Source organism: Takifugu flavidus, chromosome 4, assembly GCF_003711565.1.
Source record: "Takifugu flavidus isolate HTHZ2018 chromosome 4, ASM371156v2, whole genome shotgun sequence".
NCBI classification, from domain to species: domain Eukaryota; kingdom Metazoa; phylum Chordata; class Actinopteri; order Tetraodontiformes; family Tetraodontidae; genus Takifugu; species Takifugu flavidus.
Window position 1 is genome coordinate 12,851,498 of NC_079523.1, and position 24,399 is coordinate 12,875,896.

The window sequence follows — 24,399 nt, forward strand, 5'->3', positions numbered from 1 at the left end:
CTGCTGCAGCTAACAGACACTCGATTTCTGCTTGCTCTGTTTACACGAGGCATTACAGTAAATAGTACAACGACATAGAGAGATATTTATTTCGTTCAGTAATTCTGAAACTATTCATATTATATTATTATCATGAATATTAATCGAAAGAGTAAATACATATAACAAAGTGAAGCGATAAAGAGGAAATGGAATGAGCATTGTGACATGACGGAGTAAAGGTCGACAGTTTTATAGCATACAAAACAATAGAGGAGAAATGAGAGAATGCCAAAAGAGCAACAAGGAAGAAGACTTCATATCACAAATGAGAATTGGGCATATGGGATATAGCACACTTTTTATATAGTACAGACACATTAAACACACTCTTCTCTGAATTTTCAGAAAATTCTGATGTAGTATTTCAAAATAAACCTCCTTCAACAATTGTGATAATATGTTATAATGTGATTTCAGATTTAAATCATGACGTTAGAACAGATGTTAAAAGAATGATGACAAGTTAATGGAAACCTTTGTTTTTATTAAAGAATCGTAATAGTAACTGTTGGCTGCATCTGTGCCAAAAGAACAATCACAAACTTACAAATAGCTCTCTTTTTCTTTCCCTCAGCACATTCTCTCTGCCACACCCACACATGCCCATACCATAGACATTTACGTACTGACGCAAATCACAAAACTTATGACAATATGAGAACAGGACTGCAGGGTCTATACTGGTAAAATAAACAATCATTGAATATGGGGGTGGTGTTTGCTTCTCTGGGAGTGTGCTGAGGGCCCAGGGAACTATAGTGGATGTGCATCAACTCTGTATGGGGCCAATCTGTCTCTGTGGAGGACCACCCATCTCCCAGTAGAAGGCAGATGTATACCACCTGTATACCACCTCACCCATCTTTTCCAATACCTCACAAGGCCCCATCTGACTGTTCAATGTGGGGCATGAGTTGGGCAGCTGTGCATGAGGTGGAATTCTGCACAGCTGATCTGCAGGCCAATAAGACAAGAGAGAGAGAGGTCCCTGTAGACAGGATCTCCTCCATCTTGCATGGAGCCTAGCTCTTCCACACAGAGCTTTCTCATGGGCCTCCTTCTTCTCATAGTATCAGCAACCATATACAGGGGCGCCAGAACATGGTGTCAGCATTGGCATGGCGAGCTCCAGCAAGTGGAGGAAGATGAATGGCACCAGTTCTTCCAGCCAGTATGCAATCTGTCCTTCTGGCTCTTTGAATGACATTAACCACTGGAGGGCAGAGAGGTTGGTTTGAACAGTGAAGAGCAGGCCACGCAAGTAGTACTTATAGTGGCTAATTGCTGTCACAATGGCAAGAAGTTCTCTGCATGTCACACAATAGCGCTGTTCAGCTTTATTAAAAGTTTTTATGGAGTATGCCCCTACTTTCTCATCCTCTTACCCCACCTGGCGTAACACCTCTCCCATACCAACATCACTGGCATCCATATCAGGACAAACAGCTGTTTGCGGTCCAGGGGAATGAGGATAGAAGACTCTGCCCAGGCCTTCTTCAAAGAATTGAAGGTCTGTTTGTGCTAGGTTGACCAGGAAAAATCACTATATTTTGCTGTAAACACAGCGGAGCACAACTGTGCATGGCAATCCACACACAAACCTCTTGTAATTGGATGCCAGTCCAGTGAAGCTCTTCAGATCTCACAGGTTGGTGGGGACTGGCCCTCACAGCTCGTACTTTCTCCTCCAATGCGCTAATGCTCCTCTCTATCTACTCTTCCAACACCCCAGAAACTGTAAAGTTTCAGACCAGCCACTGATATCCTATGTAGAACCTGCCGTGGGGCCCTCAAAGCTGCATGGAAGGGGCTCCCATGGATCAGTATGTCATCCAAGTAGACCAAACAGCACTTTTCCTATCAGCTGTTCAAATGTGGCTGGGGCACAGCACAGGCCAAAGCAGAGGATTTTTAACTGCCACAACCCTCTGCTGGTACAGAAAGCAGTCTTTGGTCAGGATTCAGGGCTTCAGGTTACCTGCCAATACCCTAGAGATCCAGGATGAGCCAGAAACCAAGTCCAGAGGTTTGTTAATGCGGGGCAGTGGGCTCAGTGGGAAAGGTGGCACATCTTGATTGGCCGTGCAGCACCAGTGTCAAATTTGTGCTGCACCAGGTGTGTCAGACCCACTTCATCCTCTGTCAGGGCAAAAATGTCCTTAAATTCCCACAATACCCACCACAGCTCCTCCTGCTGCCTGGGGTCCAAGTTATCACAGCTGCACTTCAATACCTCTCTTACCACTGCCTGCCTATCCACCCCATCTGCCCCAGTTTGCTGGTCCAGGGCAAGTGGTTGCACATCAACTGGTGTGTGGGAGGGGGAGGATGGTGGTGTAGGAGGACAACCTTAGAGTAAGAGGTCTGACTCATTTGTCTCTGCTGCTTGTGAGGCTAGTGGGTGTGGTCTTGGAGCCCGTGTTGTAGTTACCATTTCAACTGTGGGATCCAAGCAGTCCTAAAATGCAGGGATCCTTCACTGCTGCAACCCACACCCTAAAGTTCACTGACAGCCCCCACGGCAAAAATCTCCCAGGTGAGTACAGCCCACCGCCCTCACAGACTAAGTGGTGTCATCTGCTCCTTTGGGGAGAGATGAACCGCTCCCCCGATCTATACAGCTGGACTCATCACTTGGCTACAACGTATGGTGATTCACCTGGCAGGGGTCAATGCTGTGCTCTCTACATAGACCCCGGGCCGTTTCCCTGACCACCAGGCAGCCTGGAGCTCCACACTCTGATATGGCCAGGCTGGCCACACACCCAGCACACAGGAGTGCCTCGGACGGTTGTTGCCACGCAATGATTGCAGTGACACTGCACGGATTTTAGTTAACTTATTTGCCCATGCAAACTTCTCCTTTTTAAAAATATTTTCTTTCTGGACTAAATGCATTTGAATGATTGATTTTCTATAGTTATAATCTTACACCTATTGTCCAATGAATAAATTCAGAATTTTTGAATGAAAAAGTACCATATGCAAGACAAAAGCGCTTCCTTCTTTCTGTGCCTGTATGCGAAGCATTTACCGTAATACCTTGTTTACACAGGCCTAGGAATTTCAAGCGTCTCCTGGCTTTACTGCTTCTGCAGTTCCGTTGGAAGACTTGACCGCAGTGAATTACACAATCTTCAAAATTTTCCATAATTTTTTAACTTCTTTAGGGGAAAGGGCTCTCAGCCCAACAAAACTTGAATCCAATCCTAAATACAGCTGCCACTTCTCTACCAGTTCTTTATCAACGTTTCAAGTTTTCCACAGTAGCAACGTACCAGCAAATTTATTAAAGAGGGGATAAAACTCATAAAATATTCGCATGTCGTTGGCGCCACTTGGAGGCAAACCTGAACAGATAATCTGTCTTATTTTTCTGTTGGTTAAACGACTGGCGACGATATATAGAGAAGATCCTAGCAGCTCGGGGATTTGGAGAATAACATAAACACAATGTACGCATCATTCCATTATTTTTTTCAAAACGAACCAAGGATATGTGTCCTGGGGAATGAGTAAACAGAAAAGAGGGAGGGGCTTGTACCTTACAGACCAATCAGCGAGCGCAGAGTATTAAACCTGCGGCGGATCCAGTCATCACTTGTTCACTAGATTCAGTAGATTGCATAGTGCAGTCAGTCCCGAACCGTAACCGTGATGGCACATAATCGGACCCTCGGCCTTTATTGTGACCAGACTATAAGCGTTGTGTACGTGGTTGGATCGGATCTTCTTATAAATTCCAACAGGTATGACTTATTTATGATCTGTTGTCCATAATCCATTCATAATATGTGCAAGTACTCTTGTGGAGGCAATCTGTTGATTTTCGGCGGTGTCAGCTTAAAAAACAAAATAAAACACACAAAAAACTCCAATTAAGCTGTAAAATAGTCATTACGTTTAAAATATGTTGTGATTATGCTTATTGTTATTGTTCATTTACAGTGTATTGCAGAGTTGTCATTATGTATATTTGCACTGGCTTTACTGGAATGCAGATCGACATTGCCTGCGTCTTGGATATCATTTGTGTGGGTCCTGGTGGTGGCAGCCCTGACAGTCTTTTGTTCCCTCTGTTGGTGTCAACAGAGAAACTTTGTTTTCCAAAACAAATGTGGGCTATATTTCCTGCCAAACACCAGCCTACGTGCAATACCCGAGCTGGACTGGCACACTGTTTTTGAAAAGTTTATGTGGGAACAGTAACCCCCATGATATTTGAAGAATTCAGGGTTACAGTACCTCAAATGATCAACCAGACTGCGTTCAACTCAGAAAATGACTACCTAATAAATGCCTTCAAGTGGTGAAACAAATTCAAATAAAAGTTAATCTAATATAAATTCCATTTACTTTCAAAACAGGTATGACCACCACACGCCCCATGTGTCAATATTAGGACTATAACAGCTCAGTGACATGCAGCAAATATTTTTGCCCCTTGTAAGATGGCATCAACAATGTTGGCTATTGTGCATTGACAGAAACATGAGTTTTCTGTTCTCTGATGTTCTCTGAATTTCTCTGATGAACATGTCTGCTTGTTGTGTATGTGTATTAGAACTAAATGAAAGAAATTAATTCGACTATCTTAAATGACAAAGGTCCCTACAACCCTGTTACACTTAAAATAAAAGGCATTCAGTGGAGTGCATGCCTAAAATTTCACTTGCAAGATCATACCTTTACATACATGCATACCTTTACATACAAAAATACATTCAATTCTCTGACTCTGTCACTAAGGCGATAAGGGCCTTTGGACTCATAGTCGTATTTACACTAAAATCCCAACATGATTAACAAAGTCACTTAAAGTGCAGCGTAAGGAAAATATGAAAAATAATATACACCTGTACAATAAGTTGCTCATATGCATTTTGCCTGTGAAGGCCTGCTGTACATTTTAAGGCTGTCCTTATTAAGGTCAGTGCTAGTAATTTAACTGGAAATGATAAGCTTCTCAGATTTCCTGAAGCACAACACAGGCATGCCTGTGCTTGTGACTCCAACTACGTCGTGTCAAGTTTCAGATTTTATACAGCGACATCTGTTGGACTATTCATCTGTTGGACTAGTCAGTGTGAGGCCTGGTGGGAATTGTACATGCACCTGCTGCTTGTTTTTGGCACCTTTTACTATAATATGTGATTTGTAAATGTGCTCTACACTGCTTTGTAACATGTTTTTTTCCCCAGATGTGCACCTCCAGGCACTGACTTCTTCTCTGTCAAATGCACACCCAATGTCCAGTACATCATCAGCCCCCCACCCCAGGAGACATCCCACCTCTCTCCACTCCCTCTTAGTGGAGACTCAATGATAATCGTCAGGATGAGCCATGCCAGTGATACAGAAAATGAAAGCAAGGTAAAGTAGGATAAAAGTTTATTACAACTCATAAACTAATGTCATAGCTATAGATATATGTAATTTTGCCTTTCTGAAAAAAAAATCAGTATATTTATTTTTCTGACAAAAGAAGTATACAGCATATTGTATGCATTTTTATATTAGTATTATTTATGTATAGGACATGATAAAACAATAGGTTTGACACTTTATTGACAGTTAAATTCATACGTTCAGATTGATGTTTTGTATTATTTAGATGATTAACTTGTACTTTATTTTTTTCTTGTGTATAAGCTGTCTGTAAGGTACTATGGGTCTGATAAAAAAGTACTGGGTACAGCGCGCTTGTACTTAACAGCTCTTGGTAAGTTAAATCATACTAACAAAATTTACAAGAATAAAAAGAATAATTGTGGTAGAGCATCAGTGTGCTTGTAAGTGTGCACCTTTAATATGAAATATCTCTATCTCAGAGATCTCCCTGGATGTTGACGCTGACAGAGATGGGGTTGTGGAGAGGAATAACCCCAATAAGGTGTGATGATCCGTCCACTATGTTCTTCTTTTTGTTACTATCTCTCTGATAAACAAGAGGCAAAAGATTTTGTTTGTCACAAACATATTAGGGGTCATGGAAATGGGGTCCAAATGGGCATGGTGCTGTCCTATTAGTCAATTGTGACTGTGAGCGGACATACTGGAAGACTCCAGACAGCGAGAAGACATATATTTCCAAAGTGTCTGGTTAGATATTTCATTTCCTTGATTCATTTTGTCTCTCACTATTTGGGGAAAAAAGCCTCACAAGATTTTAAGGTCACATATTATTAACATGATTGTGGATGTGCAGATTTAAAGGATATGTCTCTCATGGTGCTGCGGACCAGAGGTCCCGCCAAGCTCCCAAACGACTACAAACTCACTCTGCACATTTCTCAGAGTGATGCAGAGAGCGTTAGAGTGTTTAGATCCAAACTGACTGGCAAACAAAATGGTGAGTAGTCACTTGATGTGTCCATTATTGGAGGGAGGGAGAAGATAAATATTTACCCCCAGTGTTGTCAACCTAGCAGGCATCATTAAGTCCAATACCAAAAACTGTGCACACAGAGTGTGTCCACTGTCATATCACTTTATGCGGTATTGTTTATCCATCCATCCATCCATCCATCCATCCATCCATCCATCCATCCATCCATCCATCCATCCATCCAATTTCTATCTGGTACAACCAGGATAAGTAATCTCAAAGTTGTTTATGCAAACTTAGCTATTTGCACTTTTATATATTTAGATCTCTATGCCTAAATTTAATGCCTTAAGTCACTGTGCAGAACATACTGTATTTCACTTATTAATATTGAATTACTCTGTTGAAATTAAGTTAAGTGCTAACTTGAGTTTAGGACTTGACAAGTGTGACTAAAGCAAGAAAGACTGAAGCAAGACTTTTTTTTAATATTAGTGTCACAATAGTCACAAACAGATAATGGAGTGTTCCAGTAATTATGTATTTAGTGAGTATCTTTTCTGTTGCCAATCAAGAACCACTTAGCTTAACAATACATCTGTCCCTTCTGCAGTCACTTCGTACAGCTTTACGTCCTTTTTGAACGACTATCCACTGGTTCTGAGCAGAGAAGTTCTGTCCCAGGAGGTTCCTTACCTGGGCGGTGATGCTGAGATTAACTTTTATGTGGAGGGCCTCCGCTTTACTGACAAAGACTTCAATGGGCTCATTAGCATCAACCTCAGTGTGCTGGAGCCTATCTCTGAAGTAAGTGCCTCAAACATTTCATTTATAACTCCTCCCATCATAGCTTTATGATGTTGTCTATTTACTTTTTCTAAATAACTAATAGAAACATCTAATTTAATTATACAGCAACTAATTAATTAAATGAATACAAGGTAATAGAAAGTACTCATAAAGCCAAGTACATTTGGACATACCCTAATGTGGCTGTGAGTCTTGTGATTGACTGGTGTCCTGTACAGGGTGTGTTCCATGCCTCCCAGGGACTGCTGAGCTAGACCCCATTGTCCTTCCCCATAATAATTAGGAACAAGGATTATAATTGACTGAAAATGAACCTGGTGGACCTGGATTGATTGATTTATTCCATTGATCTTTCATATTAGAACCTCTGTGCATTTCAAGTCCATTTCATTACTACATCTTTCCATTTGAGTATATTAAAAGTCCAATTTTTTGTAAACATTGAGACTTTATAAATGTAAACATTGTGTTTCATGTTGTGAGAACTGTAGATAACAACTGTAGATCCTGTGCTGACAGCGTGTTCCGGAGACGCCCATTTTCACAGACAAGGTTGTGTTCAGAGTGGCACCTTGGATCATGACACCCAACACCCTCGACCCTTTGGAGGTCTTTGTGTGCAGGTAGGAGAACACATGAAACCATGGTGGTGAAAGCAGGTGTGTCATCAGGGTGTTAGGTTTCACACCATCTCCCGTTTTTTTGTTTCACTCAAATGTGCATATATGGACCTCTTGTGTGGTTTATTGAAAGAGGAGACAAAAATCCAAATAACTTCATTTAATACTGAGAAAAATCACATTTTGGTGCTTGATGTCAACCTCCATTTTCTCTGTGGTCAATTTTGCAGCACGGCTGATAACTACCAATTCCTTAAAGGGATGAAAAACTTTGTTGGGAAGAGCGGCCACAAGCTTAAGATTTGCTATGAATACATGAACAGAGGGGACCGTTGGATGCAGGTGAAAGCAATGAGAATTATTGAGCAGCAATTGAAAAGCAAAAATGCAAGTGTTTTTGGAGGCACCACCACACATGTCACCATTTTATATCTTTGTCAGGATGAGTTGGAATTTGGCTACATCGACTCACCTCATCAACGGTTTCCTGTTGTCTTGGACTCACCTCGTGATGGGAAACTGCAAGACTTTCCTTATAAAGAGCTTCTGGTGAGAGACATAATGAACTCTTCTGCCCAAATTGATACACCAAAACTTGAACCTACAATTTCACAAGGGCTCATACAGAAAAGGTTGAAATATACCGTACTATTCAGCGGCGATATGGCATGATGGTTTAAAATATTAGTTGTGTCTTGCACCACAGGCACCATGTTGCAAGTTGTGTCAGGTCAGGAACTTAGCATTAAATGTTGCACCAAACCGGTTGGTGATTAGAAGCTTTGTTGTGTCCAAGGTAGTTTTCTATGTCAGTTCTATGCCAGTTGACATAGAAAACTACCTTGGATACAATGACCTGGATGACTGAGAATCTACACAGACATCAAGCTTTGTTGTGTCATCACACAAAATTTGAGGGGGAAAAAAACACCACTTGACTGTGTCAGCTCTTTCAGCCAAGTAAACCAGCCATGCGTGTTTTGTTTTTACTGAGACTACACCGTTTCCCGATTCTTACGTTTTACACGTTTCTGTATTCTTACGTTCCTGTAGCCCAGTGGACAACAGTAGGTGGGCACTCAAGGGGCGTCCGATGTTACTTTACCTACCACCTTAAAAACACTACTGAGGAGGGTCGTTAAAAAAATGTAAACAATACACAATTTCTTAGCACCCCCGTGGACAAGTTTGTGTCAGGACTTGCACTTAAATGCAAAAACTCTACCGCACAAGGCAAGTCCACATCTGCCACCAAAAAGCCTGCAGAAATTCAAGATTTTTGTTGATTGTTAGGGACTTTTTTGCAGGGACAATTCTGAGAAAGCCATTAAGAGCTGTAATTGTGGCGAGAGCTATTTTATCTCCAAAAGAGAGGCACAGCAAAAAAAGGTTTGGGAAACTGTAGCCAAATCTTGATTTTTCTTATGTGTCCAGCCATAAACACCCAATAATTTTAAGTTTCTGTGATGAATAATTCCAACAAAACACAACTCTAATTAAAGTTATTTAATGACAAATAAACTTAATAATATCGAACCCACAGAAGGTAATAACTTTTGAAATTAAATTAACCATTTATTTTAACTTATTTTAACAGAACATTATTTTAACAGAATATTCTCATGCCTAGCTCTTGGTTGGAGGGTCTTTTAATCACCATCATTTCCTTTAGGGCCCTGACTTTGGCTATGTGACGAGGGAGCCTGACAGAGAAAACATAAGTAGTCTGGACTCGTTCGGTAACCTGGAGGTTAGCCCTCCAGTTACTGTGAATGGAAAGAACTATCCCTTTGGCAGAATCCTCATTGGTGTGGCTTTTCCCACGTGAGTTGGTGAAGGATCCAGTTGAGCACCACATCCTGGTCAGTATCATATAACCGCACAATCTTTTGTTTGTTAAAGAGCAACTAAAGGACGAAACATGACCAAAGTGGTTCAAGACTTCTTGTGGGCTCAGAAGGTGCAGGACCCCATTGCTTTATTTTCCGACTGGCTTTATGTGGGCCATGTTGACGAATTCATGACTTTTGTCCCTGCACCCGACAGAAAGGTAATGTTTCCTTTAAAGAACCACCTGGAAAACAGTTGAGTTGAAAATGTTCTAATTAAGGGTTGATAGCCAAACTCTGTTGCTGTGCAAACTGTATGACTGCTTGAGCTCACAGGCATACAGCATGATCTTTGTATGCCTGCACACAGGGTTTCCGGCTGTTGCTGGCAAGCCCAGATGCAGCCTTCAAGCTATTCAGAAGATTGCAGAGCAATGGCCATGGTGAAGCGAAGCTATTTGAGGGTAGGTCCTTGCTATGGCCTAGGGGTTCGGTGGGACATAAATCGGGGTCTGTGCCTTTCTCCAAAAACGCATCAGCAGCCTTTTAAAGCCAATCAAGTGCAGTCTTTATTTGCTTCTTGTGTGAGGATGTCCCAGCATGAACAAAGAAGCTATAATCCCTGACCTTAGATTGAAAACAAACAGAAACTTCACAGAGACAGGTATCTTACCCAACTTCTTACAGTGAAAACAGGAGAGAGGAAAAAAGAAAAGGGATTCTCGCCACCCACTGCTGCTTGCAAACGTGAGTCGTTCATTTGCAACGTTGTTCATTCACATAATGCTGGAACTGCAGCATATGAGATAGGTGGAGAGGCCATTTTTTAAGTGAGGTGTAGCTTTTAAAGCCTTGAGGCACAAGAGAAACCAATTAGGAGACCAACAACCAGAACTTCACCTAAGCACGATCGCACAAGGAAGCAGAACCCCCATTACAGCGATCATAACAGTCTTACTGATACTAACGTATCATATCACAATTAATTTGTACTCTATGTTTTCAAAAGATTTGACAGATGAAGAATCAATAACAGTGGATGAGATCCTCAATGATGACAGTTTTCATGTTCAAAACATGTATGTTCAGGTGAGTGCAACCAGAGGAACACATTTTTAAAATGATCTACTCAAGTGTAAAATCTCAAGTTACTTTGCAAGAGTGTGTTGATGTTTAGTGCTGAAGATACTAATCCCACGAGTCTTTCCATGGCCTTTAGTAATTAACCAAAATGCTAAATTATTATTGACCCAGTGTCTACCCATCACTATGCCCCAATCAATCAATCAATCAATCAATCAATCAATCAATCAAGCAATCAATCAATCAATCAATCAATCAATCAATCAATCAATCAATCAATCAATCTTTATATAGCATCTGTTACAATCAAAACTGTTTCTAGGTGCTTTACGGAATCCCAGGGCCTAACCCCCAACAAGTAATAGTGACAAGGAAAAACTCCCCTTTAACAGGAAGAAACCTTGAGCAGGACCAGGCTCATGTAGGGGGACCCTGAGGGGAATTATTCTAAAATTCTAAAATTGTTCTAAATTTAATGGGCAGCCAATGAAGAGGCACCACTATAGGAATGATCTCTTTTGTCAATACCTGTCAGAACTCTAGCGGCAGCATTTTTGATAAACTGGGGGCTTCTTAAAGAATTGTTTGGACAGCCTCATAATAAACAATTACAATAGTCCAGCCTGGAAATAACAAATGCATGGATTAACTTTTCAGCATCATGCCGCGTCAGTAGTTTCCTGATTTTTGCAATTTTTCTCACTTGCAGAAAGGCACTTCTAGAGACTATTTTAATGTGTGAGTTAAAGGACAGATTTTGGTCAAAAGTTAGTCCAAGATTTCTCACAGAGACTAGATGCTAAGGAGATACTATCTAGAGTGATAACGTGATCTAATCTATCCCTGAGAGGTTCAGGGCCAAACACCATGACCTCAGTTTTTCCTGAGTTAAGGAGAAGGAAATTTAAAGACATCCAAGCCTTTATGTCTATGACAGGTCTGAAGTGTCATCAGCATAACAATGAAAATTTATTCCATGCTGCCAAATAACATTTCCTAAAGGGAGCATGTACAAGGTGAAAAGGATTGGTCCAAGTACGGAACCTTGTGAAACCCCATGGCTAACCCTACTGTATGAAGAGGGAACACTATGGACATGAACAAACTGGTATCTATCTGATAAATATGATCAAAACCAGTCTAGGGCTGTCCCTTTAATCCCAATCACATTTTCCAGTCTCTGTAACAGGATGCTGTGATTAACTGTATCAAAAGCAGTACTGAGGTTCAGCAGAACCAGCATAGAAACCAGTCCATGATCTGAAGCTCTAAGAAGACCATTAGTAACTTTAATAAGTGCTGTTACTGTGCTGTGATGAGCTCTAAAGCCTGACTGAAACATCTCAAACAGGCTGTTGCACTGCACATGCTCCAGTAACTGAGTCACCACCACCTTCTTAAGAATTTTAGAGATAAAACGAAGGTTGAATATAGGCCTATAATTTGCTAACACATCAGGATCCATTTTTTTAAGCAATGGTTTAATCACTGCCACCTTGATCTGGTCCAGAATAGAGCTGCCTATCATTGGTAAGACATCCTTCAACAGGTGTGTTGGGGTGGGATCTAAAAGACACACAGTGGACTTGGATTTGTGAATTAGCGAAGAAAAATATATAGGGGTCAAGGAGTTTAAGGGCTGTTGGAGACCCTGTATGTTCCCACAGACAGCACATCTGGTGATGGTCCAGTAACTGTTGGGATGGCCTGATTAGCATTTTCTCTGATAGTCTGTACTTTATCAGTGAAGCAGCTCATGAAGTCTCCATCACTAAGGGAAGAAGGGATACGTGAATCTAAAGCATTGTGACTCTTGGTAATTTTGCCACAGTGCTCAAAAGAAATCTGGGGTTATTCTGGTTTTCTCTAATTAAAGAAGAAAAAAAATCTGTTCTAGCCTTATGGAGGGCCTTTTTATAAACTACCAGATAGTCTTTCCAGGCCAAATGGTAGGTATCTATTTTACAAGAATACCACTTCCTTTCTTGTCTTCGCACTTTCTGCTTGAGAGTCCTAACATGTGAATTATACCAGGGGGGACACCTCCTCTGATTTACTATTTTCTTTTTCAGGGGGGCAACAGAATCAAGCGTGATTCTCAGTGAGGTTGCTGCACCTTTAGCAATAGAGTCAACCTCTGCAGGGCTAAGATTATAATGATTGTTCCCTGGAGAAACACATGACGGTCCTGGGATTAGCACAGGGATTGCTTCCTTAAACTTAGCTACAGCTGTATCTGAAAGACATCTGTGATAGTAAGACTGTGTTCTGAACATAGAAGAATCCTTAATCAAAAATGTAAAAGTAATCAAAGAATGATCTGAAAGGATTGGGCTCTGAGGAAACACTGACACATGTTCTGCCTCAACAACAAAGTCAGAACTAGATCAAGGGTGTGGTTGAAGCTATTAGTTGGTTGATTTATCTGTTGATGGAAACCAACTCAATCAATCAATCAATCAATCAATCAATCAATCAATCAATCAATCAATCAATCAATCAATCAGGAAGAAACCTTGAGCAGGCTCATGTAGGGGGACCCTCCTGCTGAGGGGTAGAGAGAAAGTAGAAGGGGGAGGACAGGTAGAGGAGAGGAGAGAGGAGAGGAGAGGAGAGAATATGCATAGATCATGGAAGATATATACAAAATTACATTATATTAAGTAAATTAAGCTGCCGGTAGGGTCAAGTTGAGTGGGTCAGCGGGGTCGGTGGTCAGTATGAAGGCGGCACAACTCACTCAAGTAATGAAATGAAGCCATTTCTAAAGCTGTCATTTACAATGTTTACATGGATATTAAAGTCTCCAATAATAATGACTTTATCTGTTCTGAGAACAAAGTCAAATAAGAGGTCATAGAACTCAGACAGGAACTCTGAATGTGGCCCAGCAGGAGGCTGATATACAACTACAAACAAAAGTGTTTAAAATGAACTGGAGCCATGTTTGAGTTTAGGATTAATTAATAACTTGGAGTGATAGATTGCTGCCACTCCCCTTCCTCGACCAGTACCATGAGGAATATGATAATTAAGATGGGTAGGAAGAGTAGATTAGTTTAAGCTAACATACTGCTTCTCCTGAAGCTCTCAGTATGACAAAATAAATCAATGTGATGATTGGCTATTATGTCGTGCACTAACAGGGATTTACACAAAAGAGATCTCATATACAACAGTCCACATTTAATTGTGCTGTTAGTGTTTTCTATTTGTGCTTTGGTATTAATTTTAATAAGATTATGGTGATTGACCGCTCCCTTGCTCTGTGCTTGGTGAACTTTTAATGCTGGAAGAGAGACTATCTCTATAGTGTTAAATATATTATTGTTGGTGGATTAGGGTTCTACGGAAACAGCAGAGAGATGTGTAAGACTACAACTTTGCATCCTAATCTGGATCCTTGTTTGTCAGGTTACTTTGGGTCTAATAAAATTGGCCAAGTTCCTATAAATTAAACTAAGTAGTAAGCAATATAATGAAATGGAGTGGGTTTTCAAAATTTATTGACATGTGCAATGCATGAGATCTTTTAATTGGTTTCACAGAGTTGCATAAACTGGAACAGAGATGTACTGAAAAGAGAGCTCGGCCTAGAAGAAGAGGACATCATCGACCTGCCCATTCTCTTCAAGTTAGTGGTTGGCACGAAGCATCAGGATGCATATAGAGCACTGGCCTACTACCCAGACATGGTAGTTAGACATATTTAATGATGGGTTATTCATCAGTAATGGAATCAGTGAGTTGAATGTTGCAGTGATGGTCTATTGTATGTGTTTTAAGGTGAACATGATTGTCTTGGGGAAACACCTTGGCATTCCGAAGCCCTTTGGTCCAAAAGTTGATGGCCACTGCGCGTTGGAGGCAGAGATGTGTTCCTTGATGGAGGGCTTGGGACTCAAATGCACATTTATCGATGACTTTGCCTCCTACCACAAACTACTGGGAGAGGTACACTGTGGTTCAAATGTCCGCAGGGGAATGTTTGACTTCAAGTGGTGGAACCTAGAAATGTGAACAGAACCTCAATGTTGGATGAGACAGTTTTAGGCAGAAAGCTTTGCTCACACAAATTGCAGTTGTTTATGTTTAATTGCAGCAATGGTACAAAAATACTCATAATTTACCATAGTGATTAGCTTGCGTAATAGCAGGTGTTTTGGGGGTGGGGGGTGTTGCGCAAAGCACACCAATGTTTTGCTGATGTTTACTAAAATTCACTTTCAATTAGTTTCAAAATACTTCTTTCCTATTTTAATTTAGAATTATAAAATAATAAGAGGTATAGTGAATCAGGAAAAAAGGTCCCAACTAATTGGGCTTTTTATTATTTAAATAAGCCAATTTCAAATGTTGCCTGTATTGACAGTGTGATAATTATTCCAGCTGTACTTTCGCTTCTTTTGAAAAGTAATCATCTCCCTGCCAATTCATTTGGGTTTCATCTCTTGTCTTTTTTTATAGTAACAATTTTGTGGACAGACTATGATCACATGTTATAAAATGTGCGAAAACATGTCGAAATGTTGTTGGGCCATTTTCTGTCTTTTCTTGGTTTTAATTGGCAGAAGGAAAACAGTACATACTAATTGTTTTGAATATGGGATTAGAATACATTCAACAAGAACAGAGAAACAATCTTCGAAAAAAATAAGACTATCTCGTTGTGGTTCATTGCATCCATTTCAGTCAGATAAAAAAAAAACATACAATGAACGTTATGACATACAGCCACAAGAGGGCGTAGAGCAACTAGTCAAGCATCTCAAGTGTTTTTAACAGATTAAAAACACTTGACGTCATCTCTAAAAGGCTTTTATTGCACTTTGTGTAATCAATACATAACATTTCTCTGCACAGTTCTGTTAAGTTATTTTATTCTCTGCAGGCTCAAATGCAAACTGTCATTTAATTTAGTGTTTTGAAGCCATAAACAGCTTGATATATGCAGTGGATAGGCTGTTTTGCATTGGAGTTGGTAATCTTTTCAACTTGAAGGAAAATGCTGTTATTGATTCACTATACACAATAACCCTTAGTTCCACTGCACTTACCTGACATATAATAAAACAATTTTCTTCAAACTATTCGTCCTATCATCCTAAGGACGGAAATGCTTCAAAGATGAACTGTTTGAGACTCAGAGTTCCATTCAAAGGAGGAGATACAGATAAATACAGAATCTGCCCATATTTATACATTCAGTAGCCAGGTGGCAATGTATTTCTTGAAAATCTGCCCCCCCCCACCAAAAAAACCCAAAAAGCAACAAACAAAATAAACAGCTCAACACAATCACTAGAAAGGCAACTTCAAAATGAGTCACAGTGTAATTTTTTCAGTGACAAATTAGAATTATTTTTCTTTTTTCAACTTCTTGGAATAATGTAGGAAAATGCAACTATTGAGTCATGTACACATAAAACACTTGACAAAAGTAGGAAACTGATGTCTGACTAGCATAGATGTGCGCTGCACCTGGAGTTGTTGGTCAGTTCTCGACAAAATACAAACCACAGGGACATCAACTAGAATGTCAAGCATGGCACCAGTGAATAAAGGAAGATGTAAGCAAGCAAATTTACAACATGCAGAGTACTATTGTGATACACACGTCCTTACACAGACATTAAATCAACAGTATGTCAACTCTGAAAATCCAGACAACAGAGCAATTGAACAGAAGATGTCCTGTGTTACAACCCCACAGGAAAAAAGCAGTAGTTCTGATCATACAAACACTGTACGTTCATTTAAAAACTGATTTTTCTGAACTCCAACATTTAAATTAAGAATATGTTTATCCTCTAACACGTGAGAATGGTGATGCATGATATGACCGGTACTCATACCAAAAACAAAACACACACACACATGCACGCACGCGCACACGCTCTCTCTCTCTCTCTCACACACACACACACACACACACACACACACACACACACACACACAAAAGACAGATATTTTGCACAGCATACTGATCATCAGTGAAAGACAAAAATGGCCTCACACACCACACAAACACACACACATATATAATCCATGTGCATTATCACAGCAGGATAAAACCAGAAAGGCCTATCATCTGTCCTCTATTCTCTCTTCTCTGTGGAGAAGCAAACCCCAACTGTTTGAATGGCTTCTCTTTTTCTGTCATTAGCTGTTAAGATCCTCATCGTTAAAAGAAGACACAGGACAATTTAATGACTGGACACATTTTCATGCTGTATAAGGTGTTTCTTTTGCTTTGAGTCTGGGTCTTCAAAGAGAATTCCACATGAAGCGGTGGCCGAAGGTAAAGGACATGTCAATGGAGCCTCACAAATGCCACAATAGGCGGCAGTTGTGTGCTCAACACAAAAACATGTGCCAGTCTTCGTATGGGCTCCGACTGTCCACCTCCCCTCTGTGATTGACAAAAAGATCTGAGAAGAAATTGGATTGAATGATGAAGCACATGAATAAATGCGTAAAATTCAAAAAGAAATTGAAATAGGTGAAGAAAATCTGTGCATTTAGAAGCAGTATTAGCCTTCCGAACCTGAAAAATGAAGTTGATGTAGTGATCAGTGGCTAACACTGCTGCAAACATGGAGAAACAACACAATTAATGTCAAGCCCTATGGCACAAGATAGGCATACCAATTATCCATCCATCTACCATCTAGCCATTCATTCATACATTTATTCTGAAATAAACCACACTGAGGGAGCAATTTAGTAAATGTACCATACTATTTTGATTACAATGGCATATGTACCTATATATCACAAAGTGACAGTATTTATTTTTTTGATTAATATCAATAATAACAAAAAAACAAAACACAAAAACCAATATCATCTTCATTTGAGCTAAAGTGACAAATAGCGGTTTGTCTCACCAATGAGAATTTGTGCTCATGTTTGGGTCACTCTGTTTTAGACTGGTTGTCAGTTCCTTTTGGTTCAGTTGTCTTCATTCTGTCATCTTGTTGCTGGAGAAGAGAAGCTGCCGGGAGGGAGGTAACATATGTGTGCACAGATTAATGGAATGGACTGGATGATTAGTGACTGAGAGAAGACATTGCAAATATAATCCTTTTATTGAGTTTGTTAGATTATAATATATCAACAACCTGCTACTGTTGGCTGGGAGCTCAACTCAAGCTGTTGTGATATTAATTGCTCTGAAGCCCAGTTATTCCACCCTATTTCGATTTCCCCTGATTATAGGAAAGTGAGAAACACACAAACTTCTCTAAAAACCTATTTGTTGAAGTTTTAATAAACCAGTAACTGGTTTTCCTCTAAAATTACCTGAGGACGTTTCCTCCAATACAGCTGAATACACAAATGAGTCTTTCTTTAGTGGTGTAACACAAGATATGCTCTCCTGTTGGATAGAGAGGAAATTATGATTATTTGAAGCATTTGGAGCATTTCATGGAATTACATTACATTAATAAAAAGCTGCAAATACCACTAAAACCACTATTTCTAAGATTTGTCTAAAAAGAAACCATCTACAAAAGAATAAAGACATGGTGCAGCTAATAATGAATGATGTAGACAATATATTGATTTTGGAACAGTCCTTTGGTCAGTTACGATAAGCAGCAAAGAACAAATTTAAACAGTGTAACTTTTGCTTCACAGTGGCTTTGAGAAGCAGGTTGCTGTTCAGAGAACATATTTTACATTGTGACATAAGTAAAGGCCTTTGCGGGTCTCCACCCACCTGTCCTGTGTCATACTCCTCCTCTCCCTCATTTTCCTCAACTACACTGGCGAAGCTGCTGGCATTGGAGGACGACCGGGACATATCCTGAGCCTCTGGGATGGATGGTGCCCTGCAACACATCACCAAACTACACACACACACACTCGAAGAGTCTTCTTTTTGTGGAATCTACACTTGAAATAACAATCCAGTATGTGCAAACCTAAATTACAACCGTTAAAAATCATAGTCACCTATTTTTAGTGGCAGGAAATTCCGGAGAGCTGGGATTGGATGAGTTTTCTGACTGCTTTTCCATGGTAAACTGGCTGTTGTCCAGGGTTCTCTGGGTACTGGGTGACACCTCCCTGCTGTAAGATTTTCAGGGGGGAGGGTAAGAAAATAAATGTTTAATATGTTTTCCTCTTTTGTTAGTCAGAGGTCAACTGTTGCCTCTGGAGGACACCATTCCATTAAAATAAATCTATTGGTGTGACCGAGATGAACGGTCTGTACTGCTCACATATATTCTATATGATGAAGCTTTTGAAAACTAAAATTAATCCTTTGTATGAAAATTACAAAGCAGAAATTAATTTCAGTAAACTGAGATCGCAACACTAAATTGCAAGCAAAAAACCTTGAACTTCCTTTGGTGTTGGACTGGATTCTTTATTTGTGGCTATAGAATGTGTATTGGCCACTAAAATATCAGGCATGCTTTTTTTAATTGTAAAAATAAATGCCAATAGTCTCACGTAAATTAACAGACAAAGATAAACCCATTAATTCTCTCTAACAATACAGGTAGAATTCATACCAATTTCCATACTAATGGTTCAAAGCTCTTATTTCAAATTTCAGTGTCCGTCTGTCCAGTTCTGCTGCCTGCTCTCACCTCCTCTCTTGAACCTCCTGGATGTTCTCGATACCAATGGCACTGCTGCGACGGGAACTGAATGGCCCAGACTTTTTCCTGGTTGGGCTTTTCCCTGGAATGATCAGTGACTGTGGGGAGAGTAATACTATTCAAAAACTCAAGAATTAGAGCACAATATGTGACACAGAAGCTTTCGATGGTGGATAATTTATGTCGGAATAAGATCGGATAGATGAACTGATGCAGTAAATCCTTTCAGAACATTTTAAACACAATTTTAGATATCCGTTATATATATGAAACAGCTATTGTTATTATTGTCTCATGTCAATGATCCTTTCTTAAATACAAATTACATAATAATTTCTGTCAAAGGCTTTCTGATCTATCCAGTCTAACCAAAAATGTGACATAATGTACAGCTGCCTGCCTGACATACTGAAGCCTTTTTGAGATCCTGTTTTATATTTTCTGATTTCCAAATGACATAATATTGCAGGAAAAATGTTAAGCTACTCAACATAATGAAGTATATGAATCAATCTTGTAGCCCCTACCTAATTTCTCCAGTAGCCTATTATTAATTTTTAAATTTATTATTCTCTTTTTGTATAGATGCAAAATAATTCCATATCATATGACGACAGTAAAAATGTCATTAGTAATGTGAAAGGGATAATTATCAACCTCTTCTATTGTTCCTATTCCTATGGCACTGCCTCGGCGTCCATATTTACTGGGAATTTTCCCTGGAACAAGCAATGACTGGGCCACACGAGACAAGGTGGGGGGAGAAGAGAAATAAGGAATTTGCAGAGTGAAAAAGCAAGAGGACAGAAAACAGAGTACATCATAAAATGTCATGCATACAACAGAACGATTTGAGTTTGAAACATGCCGAACAAGCATGACGATAATAAAAAAGCAGCATTACTGTTTCAGCATGTGAAAATTAGGGCAAAAACAAGTATGGATCCAACATAAGCAGCTGTAACAGGACACAAAGTGTTATTCGGGGAGTGGACATGTCTGGATTCAGGCTGTGTAATTAAGGGAACAAAAGATGAATTTTTTTTTTTTTTCTTTCAAAAATGCAGGATCCCAAACTGTAATAGGCTGGAACAGAATCAACCCCACTTCTAAAAGACATACAAGCTTAGCAGTGCGCGTCAAGTGTAACTGACGTCTGAGACATGCATACAAAGGCAGGAGGTTGCAGCATTTGAAATGAAAAGGTAATAATAAAAGAAGCAGGAAAAAAAATGAGGAAGGGAGTCTGGGTGGTCATACAGTGATCTTCACTTTAATGGGACATTGGAGGAGGGCACTGAAATAAATAAGTCTTCCTACACCAAGAATTAAACTATTCTATTTTCAAAAATATATAACGGAATTCTATCAATGGATGAGTATAAACAAAACAAATCAGACATAAAAAGGCATTAAAACCAATGAAGATACAAGTAAAATGTTTTAACAGAATAAAGGGATAGCAACACCCTGAGATTTTAAATTTACTGTTTATGCAGAAAACGTAAGGGAATTCAAATTCATTTGAATTTAAAATATACTGTGTTTTCAAAGTATATATTTGGAAGGTATCAGGTGAGCCAAAATGCTACTTACAATCCCTGGGGTTTTGGGACTCTCTGCGGGATTGTGGGTAAAGCTGCCACTGTGACTAGTCGAGACTGTGTGTGATTTCTTGTTACTGAGGCCCATGGCATCCATAGACTGGCTTCTGCTGCGGATGACCCGCTACAGAGAGAGATGAGGAAATTATCTGTCAACCAGTTAGTGTCAACCACTAATTTAAATGACCATTTCATCCAAATAAGGCTCAAGTTTAGGAACAATTACAGACTATCAGAATGATAGCAAGTATGTTGCTAATATGCAAGTTGTTTTAGGGGATATGGTGCAAAGATGATGATAATAATTTGGTAGTAAAGGACTGTTTTCAAAGAGGGCTCTGTCAAATGATTCACTGAACTCTAAGATTCATTCACTCATTCATTGGCACTGTGTTGTGATTTGCAGTCAGTTCAAACAAAAAAATTGCTTTAGAGCCACAGGTGACTCACACACATCCCATTCTGTGTTGGACAGAACTTTCTGGCTTGCCTTGTGCCTTTTAACTGGTTTTATGGCCAATCAGCAAGACTAAATATGTTGCACATGTCCATTAAACATAATTGCCAGACTAGAGAAAGTTGCCAACTGCACACAACAACTTAATTTGTGAGGTAAAACAAGTTTGTCGCTACCACTCTGTTTGTCTCTTCCTTGTATATGAACAAGAAAACTGAGGCCACATCCAAAACTGAAAAATAATTATTATTTCAATTATTGTAGAAATGATTTTTTGGATCCCAGACCAGTAGACAAATATTAATAATGTTTACTTTCCCTTTATTTATTTACATCAACCTCCACTGCCTCCTGTGACCACATGTCTCTGACAACCAAAACGAGTGGACTGTAAATGATGTGGAACACTTCTGCATGTGTGTGCTTTATAACCACTAGATGAGCACTGCAGATCAGCTGGTTGGAAGAAAATCCTGCAGGGCAGAAATGTCGGCACACAGAAGGTCAGGGAGTATGCTGGGAAAAGCCACATGTCTTCAGTCTAAAAGCAGATATGTAAGAGGAACATTGTGTGTCATTTGAGGGGACAAGTAGCTGAGACAAGAGAGACAGCAGGAGCTAGAGGTGCTTTCCTCCTGGCAGGCGTAACTTTGTGGGGGTGTCAGTGACAACAGCAGGGCTGTGGCGCCAATAGGACTGGAAGGATTTTTTTTTTTCATATAATATTTTTAAAATCATATTACATGGAGAAGGGTGTGCTTATATTATAATGGTTAGAGGTTCTAATTAATGTTGAGGGTCAGATGAGGATTTGTCAAGAATATTGTTGTCACTTTTGTTTTGATACTAGCAAATAAATCAAATGTGCTGGACTACATGTTGTATATATAAAGACTGACTATATACTGACTACTATCATGAAATGGGACTGAAATGGCTCAGATACTTGCCATACCCAGAATTTTTAAAGTGTTAACAGGTATCACAATGAGAATAAAGATGCAAAAACAACTACTTTTACGGGAGTTAGGTTTTCATAGCTGTCTACAAATGTCCGTATCTACGTACGTCAAATAGCTTTAGGAGTACAAACAAGATCACACGGTGTTATGTTAATGTTATGAGTATCAGTGACGGAGAAAAGTACAGGAGACTGAGAGAAGGTCGATATTTTTGTTCACACAAAAATGCAGAGGGGTGACTTGAGTCTCATCAGTTACACAATGAATAGTGATAAACAGCAAGGGAATGCTGGCTATTAGGAGAAATGCAAACCAAATGACTGGCTCCCTAATGTGGGGACATTAAATTGTCCATCAGCGTTACAGCACTCACCACTGCCTCAGCAGCAGGGCTGTTCTGTAGCACTACTAGTCATTGATAGATGTCGCAGAAAAAAGTGTCTTTCACACTCAACAGGACACTTCCAAGCTTTAATACCAAATACGTCAGTCCAAGTCATGTGAAGAAATCTAATATGACTAATCTTGCAGCCTTGCTATAAAGTTGCATTGCTTAGTTTTTTTTGTATGAATACCCAGAATCCCAACCAAAAGAGTTAAAAAAAATCAAAAAACAGAAGCATCCTGAGTTTCTCCAGTCATCATACAAGCAAAACAGTAACACTGCAACCACATCAAAAAAGGGAATATACAGCACCTTAAAAGATTCAAAGAAGCCACCTCCTCCACCTCCACTGCCGCCGTTCTCCATTTTGTCATCGTCTCCACCCAAACCCATCATGGATTGACTGTTTAGATGTACTTCTTCGTACAAAGTCTCCAACAAGGCCGAGCGTGTCCGCTCCTGATGACAATTGGCAGAGTCAGTTTTCTTAGGTGCTTAATTTTGGGCATGGAAAAACTTAAGCTTGAAAATATTTAGAAACATGAAACCATTTAGGAATTAGAGCATGTATCTATTTTTCCAAAGTGATTACACAGGTTTGTATCCGTTTTTAGCGCAGACTATCTCCCATATAACACATGACCTTGAATGCGGGTGAACACATGCTTCTAGTCTACGCCTGTGTATACAAACGGTAGAGAGTAAACAAATGGACTGATGCACAATGAATGTTCAAATGACTTTCCCTCACTTCCCTCATTGACAAAAGAGATCACGTAACTCCTGTAATGGCGTCTCTTCATTGGCTGCCTGTTAAATTTAGAATAATTTTTAAAACCCTTCTTTTGACCTACAAGGTCCTCAGAGGCCTAGCTCCAGCCTACCTGGAGGAGCTAGTGATACCTTATCAGCCCAATAGACCGCTCCGCTCTCAGAATGCTGGTCTACTTGTGGTTCCCAGAGTTTCTAGGAGTAGAATGGGGGGTCGAGCATTTAGCTACCAGGTCCCCCTGCTATGGAACCAGCTCCCTGTCCAGGTGCGAGAGGCCGACTCCATCGCTACTTTTAAGATTAGGCTTAAAACCTACCTCTTTGAAAAAGCTTATTGTTACTAATTCTGTAGTTCCAGTTACTATTATAGACAGACAAATTATCACACTTAGGGGGTCGTCTAATCATTAGGTTAACATCTTAGCTATGCTGTTATAGGCCAAGGCTGCCGGGGTCCAGAAACATGATCACCTGACAGGCCTCTGTCACCCCACTGGGTCATGGTTTCCTTTCCTCTTCTCTCCTTTCCTCCTCCTCATCAAGCAGGCTAGTCATGCTAATTCTTGTGTAGTTTTTCTGCTTCTCGCCCTCCCCCCTTCTGTATTCATTTACAGGTATCGCCGCCTTCGGAGCTGCATGACGACCTCCGGCCCCGCTGACCCGCTGTATAAATAGTGTATTTTTGTATGTGTTTCTGTCCTCTCCTCTCCTCTCCTCTCCTCTCCTCTCCTCTCCTCTCCTCTCCTCTCCTCTCCTCTCCCTCTGTAGGGTCCCCCTACATGAGCCTGGTCCTGCTCAAGGTTTCTTCCTGTTAAAGGGGAGTTTTTGCTTGCCACTGTTGCTTGTCTGGGGTTAGGCCCTGGGATTCTGGAAAGCGCTTTGAAACAATT

At 40.1% G+C, this 24,399-nt stretch overlaps 2 protein-coding genes across 3 annotated transcripts in view; one reads left to right on the forward strand and one right to left on the reverse strand.

Annotated features, from left to right (window-relative positions):
• Positions 1-3,630: 3,630 nt before the first annotated feature.
• On the forward strand, positions 3,631-15,239 carry padi2 (peptidyl arginine deiminase, type II). 2 transcript variants are annotated; one of them, XM_057031486.1, is made up of 16 exons: positions 3,631-3,791; positions 5,244-5,415; positions 5,695-5,764; positions 5,874-5,935; positions 6,027-6,144; positions 6,251-6,394; positions 6,984-7,177; positions 7,700-7,803; positions 8,031-8,142; positions 8,242-8,349; positions 9,473-9,624; positions 9,703-9,850; positions 10,000-10,093; positions 10,639-10,718; positions 14,261-14,407; positions 14,499-15,239. In XM_057031486.1, the coding sequence occupies exons 1-16, from the start codon at positions 3,700-3,702 to the stop codon at positions 14,730-14,732; spliced, it is 2,031 nt and encodes a 676-aa protein (XP_056887466.1). In that variant the 5' UTR covers positions 3,631-3,699; the 3' UTR covers positions 14,733-15,239. The 2 variants fall into 2 exon arrangements, with proteins under 2 accessions (XP_056887466.1, XP_056887467.1); XM_057031487.1 differs by lacking the exons at positions 14,261-14,407; positions 14,499-15,239 and adding an exon at positions 11,035-11,163.
• rap1gapb (RAP1 GTPase activating protein b) overlaps positions 14,202-24,399 on the reverse strand; it is a 69,520-nt gene continuing 59,322 nt past the window's right edge. Inside the window, exons 17-27 of the mRNA XM_057031485.1 lie at positions 23,051-23,197; positions 20,927-21,058; positions 19,988-20,065; positions 19,319-19,428; positions 18,675-18,791; positions 18,439-18,568; positions 18,018-18,093; positions 17,837-17,923; positions 17,603-17,709; positions 17,260-17,297; positions 14,202-17,143 (exon numbers count right to left, since the gene is read on the reverse strand). Coding sequence (XP_056887465.1) covers positions 17,630-17,709; positions 17,837-17,923; positions 18,018-18,093; positions 18,439-18,568; positions 18,675-18,791; positions 19,319-19,428; positions 19,988-20,065; positions 20,927-21,058; positions 23,051-23,197 — 957 coding nt within the window. The 3' untranslated portion in view covers positions 14,202-17,143; positions 17,260-17,297; positions 17,603-17,629. The remainder of the gene's footprint in view (positions 17,144-17,259; positions 17,298-17,602; positions 17,710-17,836; positions 17,924-18,017; positions 18,094-18,438; positions 18,569-18,674; positions 18,792-19,318; positions 19,429-19,987; positions 20,066-20,926; positions 21,059-23,050; positions 23,198-24,399) is intronic.

Coding starts and splice junctions, on each gene's coding strand:
- padi2 (XM_057031486.1), top strand. CDS start 3,700: ATGGCACATAATCGGACCCTCGGCCTTTATTGTGACCAGACTATAAGC. Junction 7,178..7,699: donor TGCTGGAGCCTATCTCTGAA/GTAAGTGCCTCA, acceptor CTGTGCTGACAG/CGTGTTCCGGAGACGCCCAT. Junction 7,804..8,030: donor TTGGAGGTCTTTGTGTGCAG/GTAGGAGAACAC, acceptor TCAATTTTGCAG/CACGGCTGATAACTACCAAT.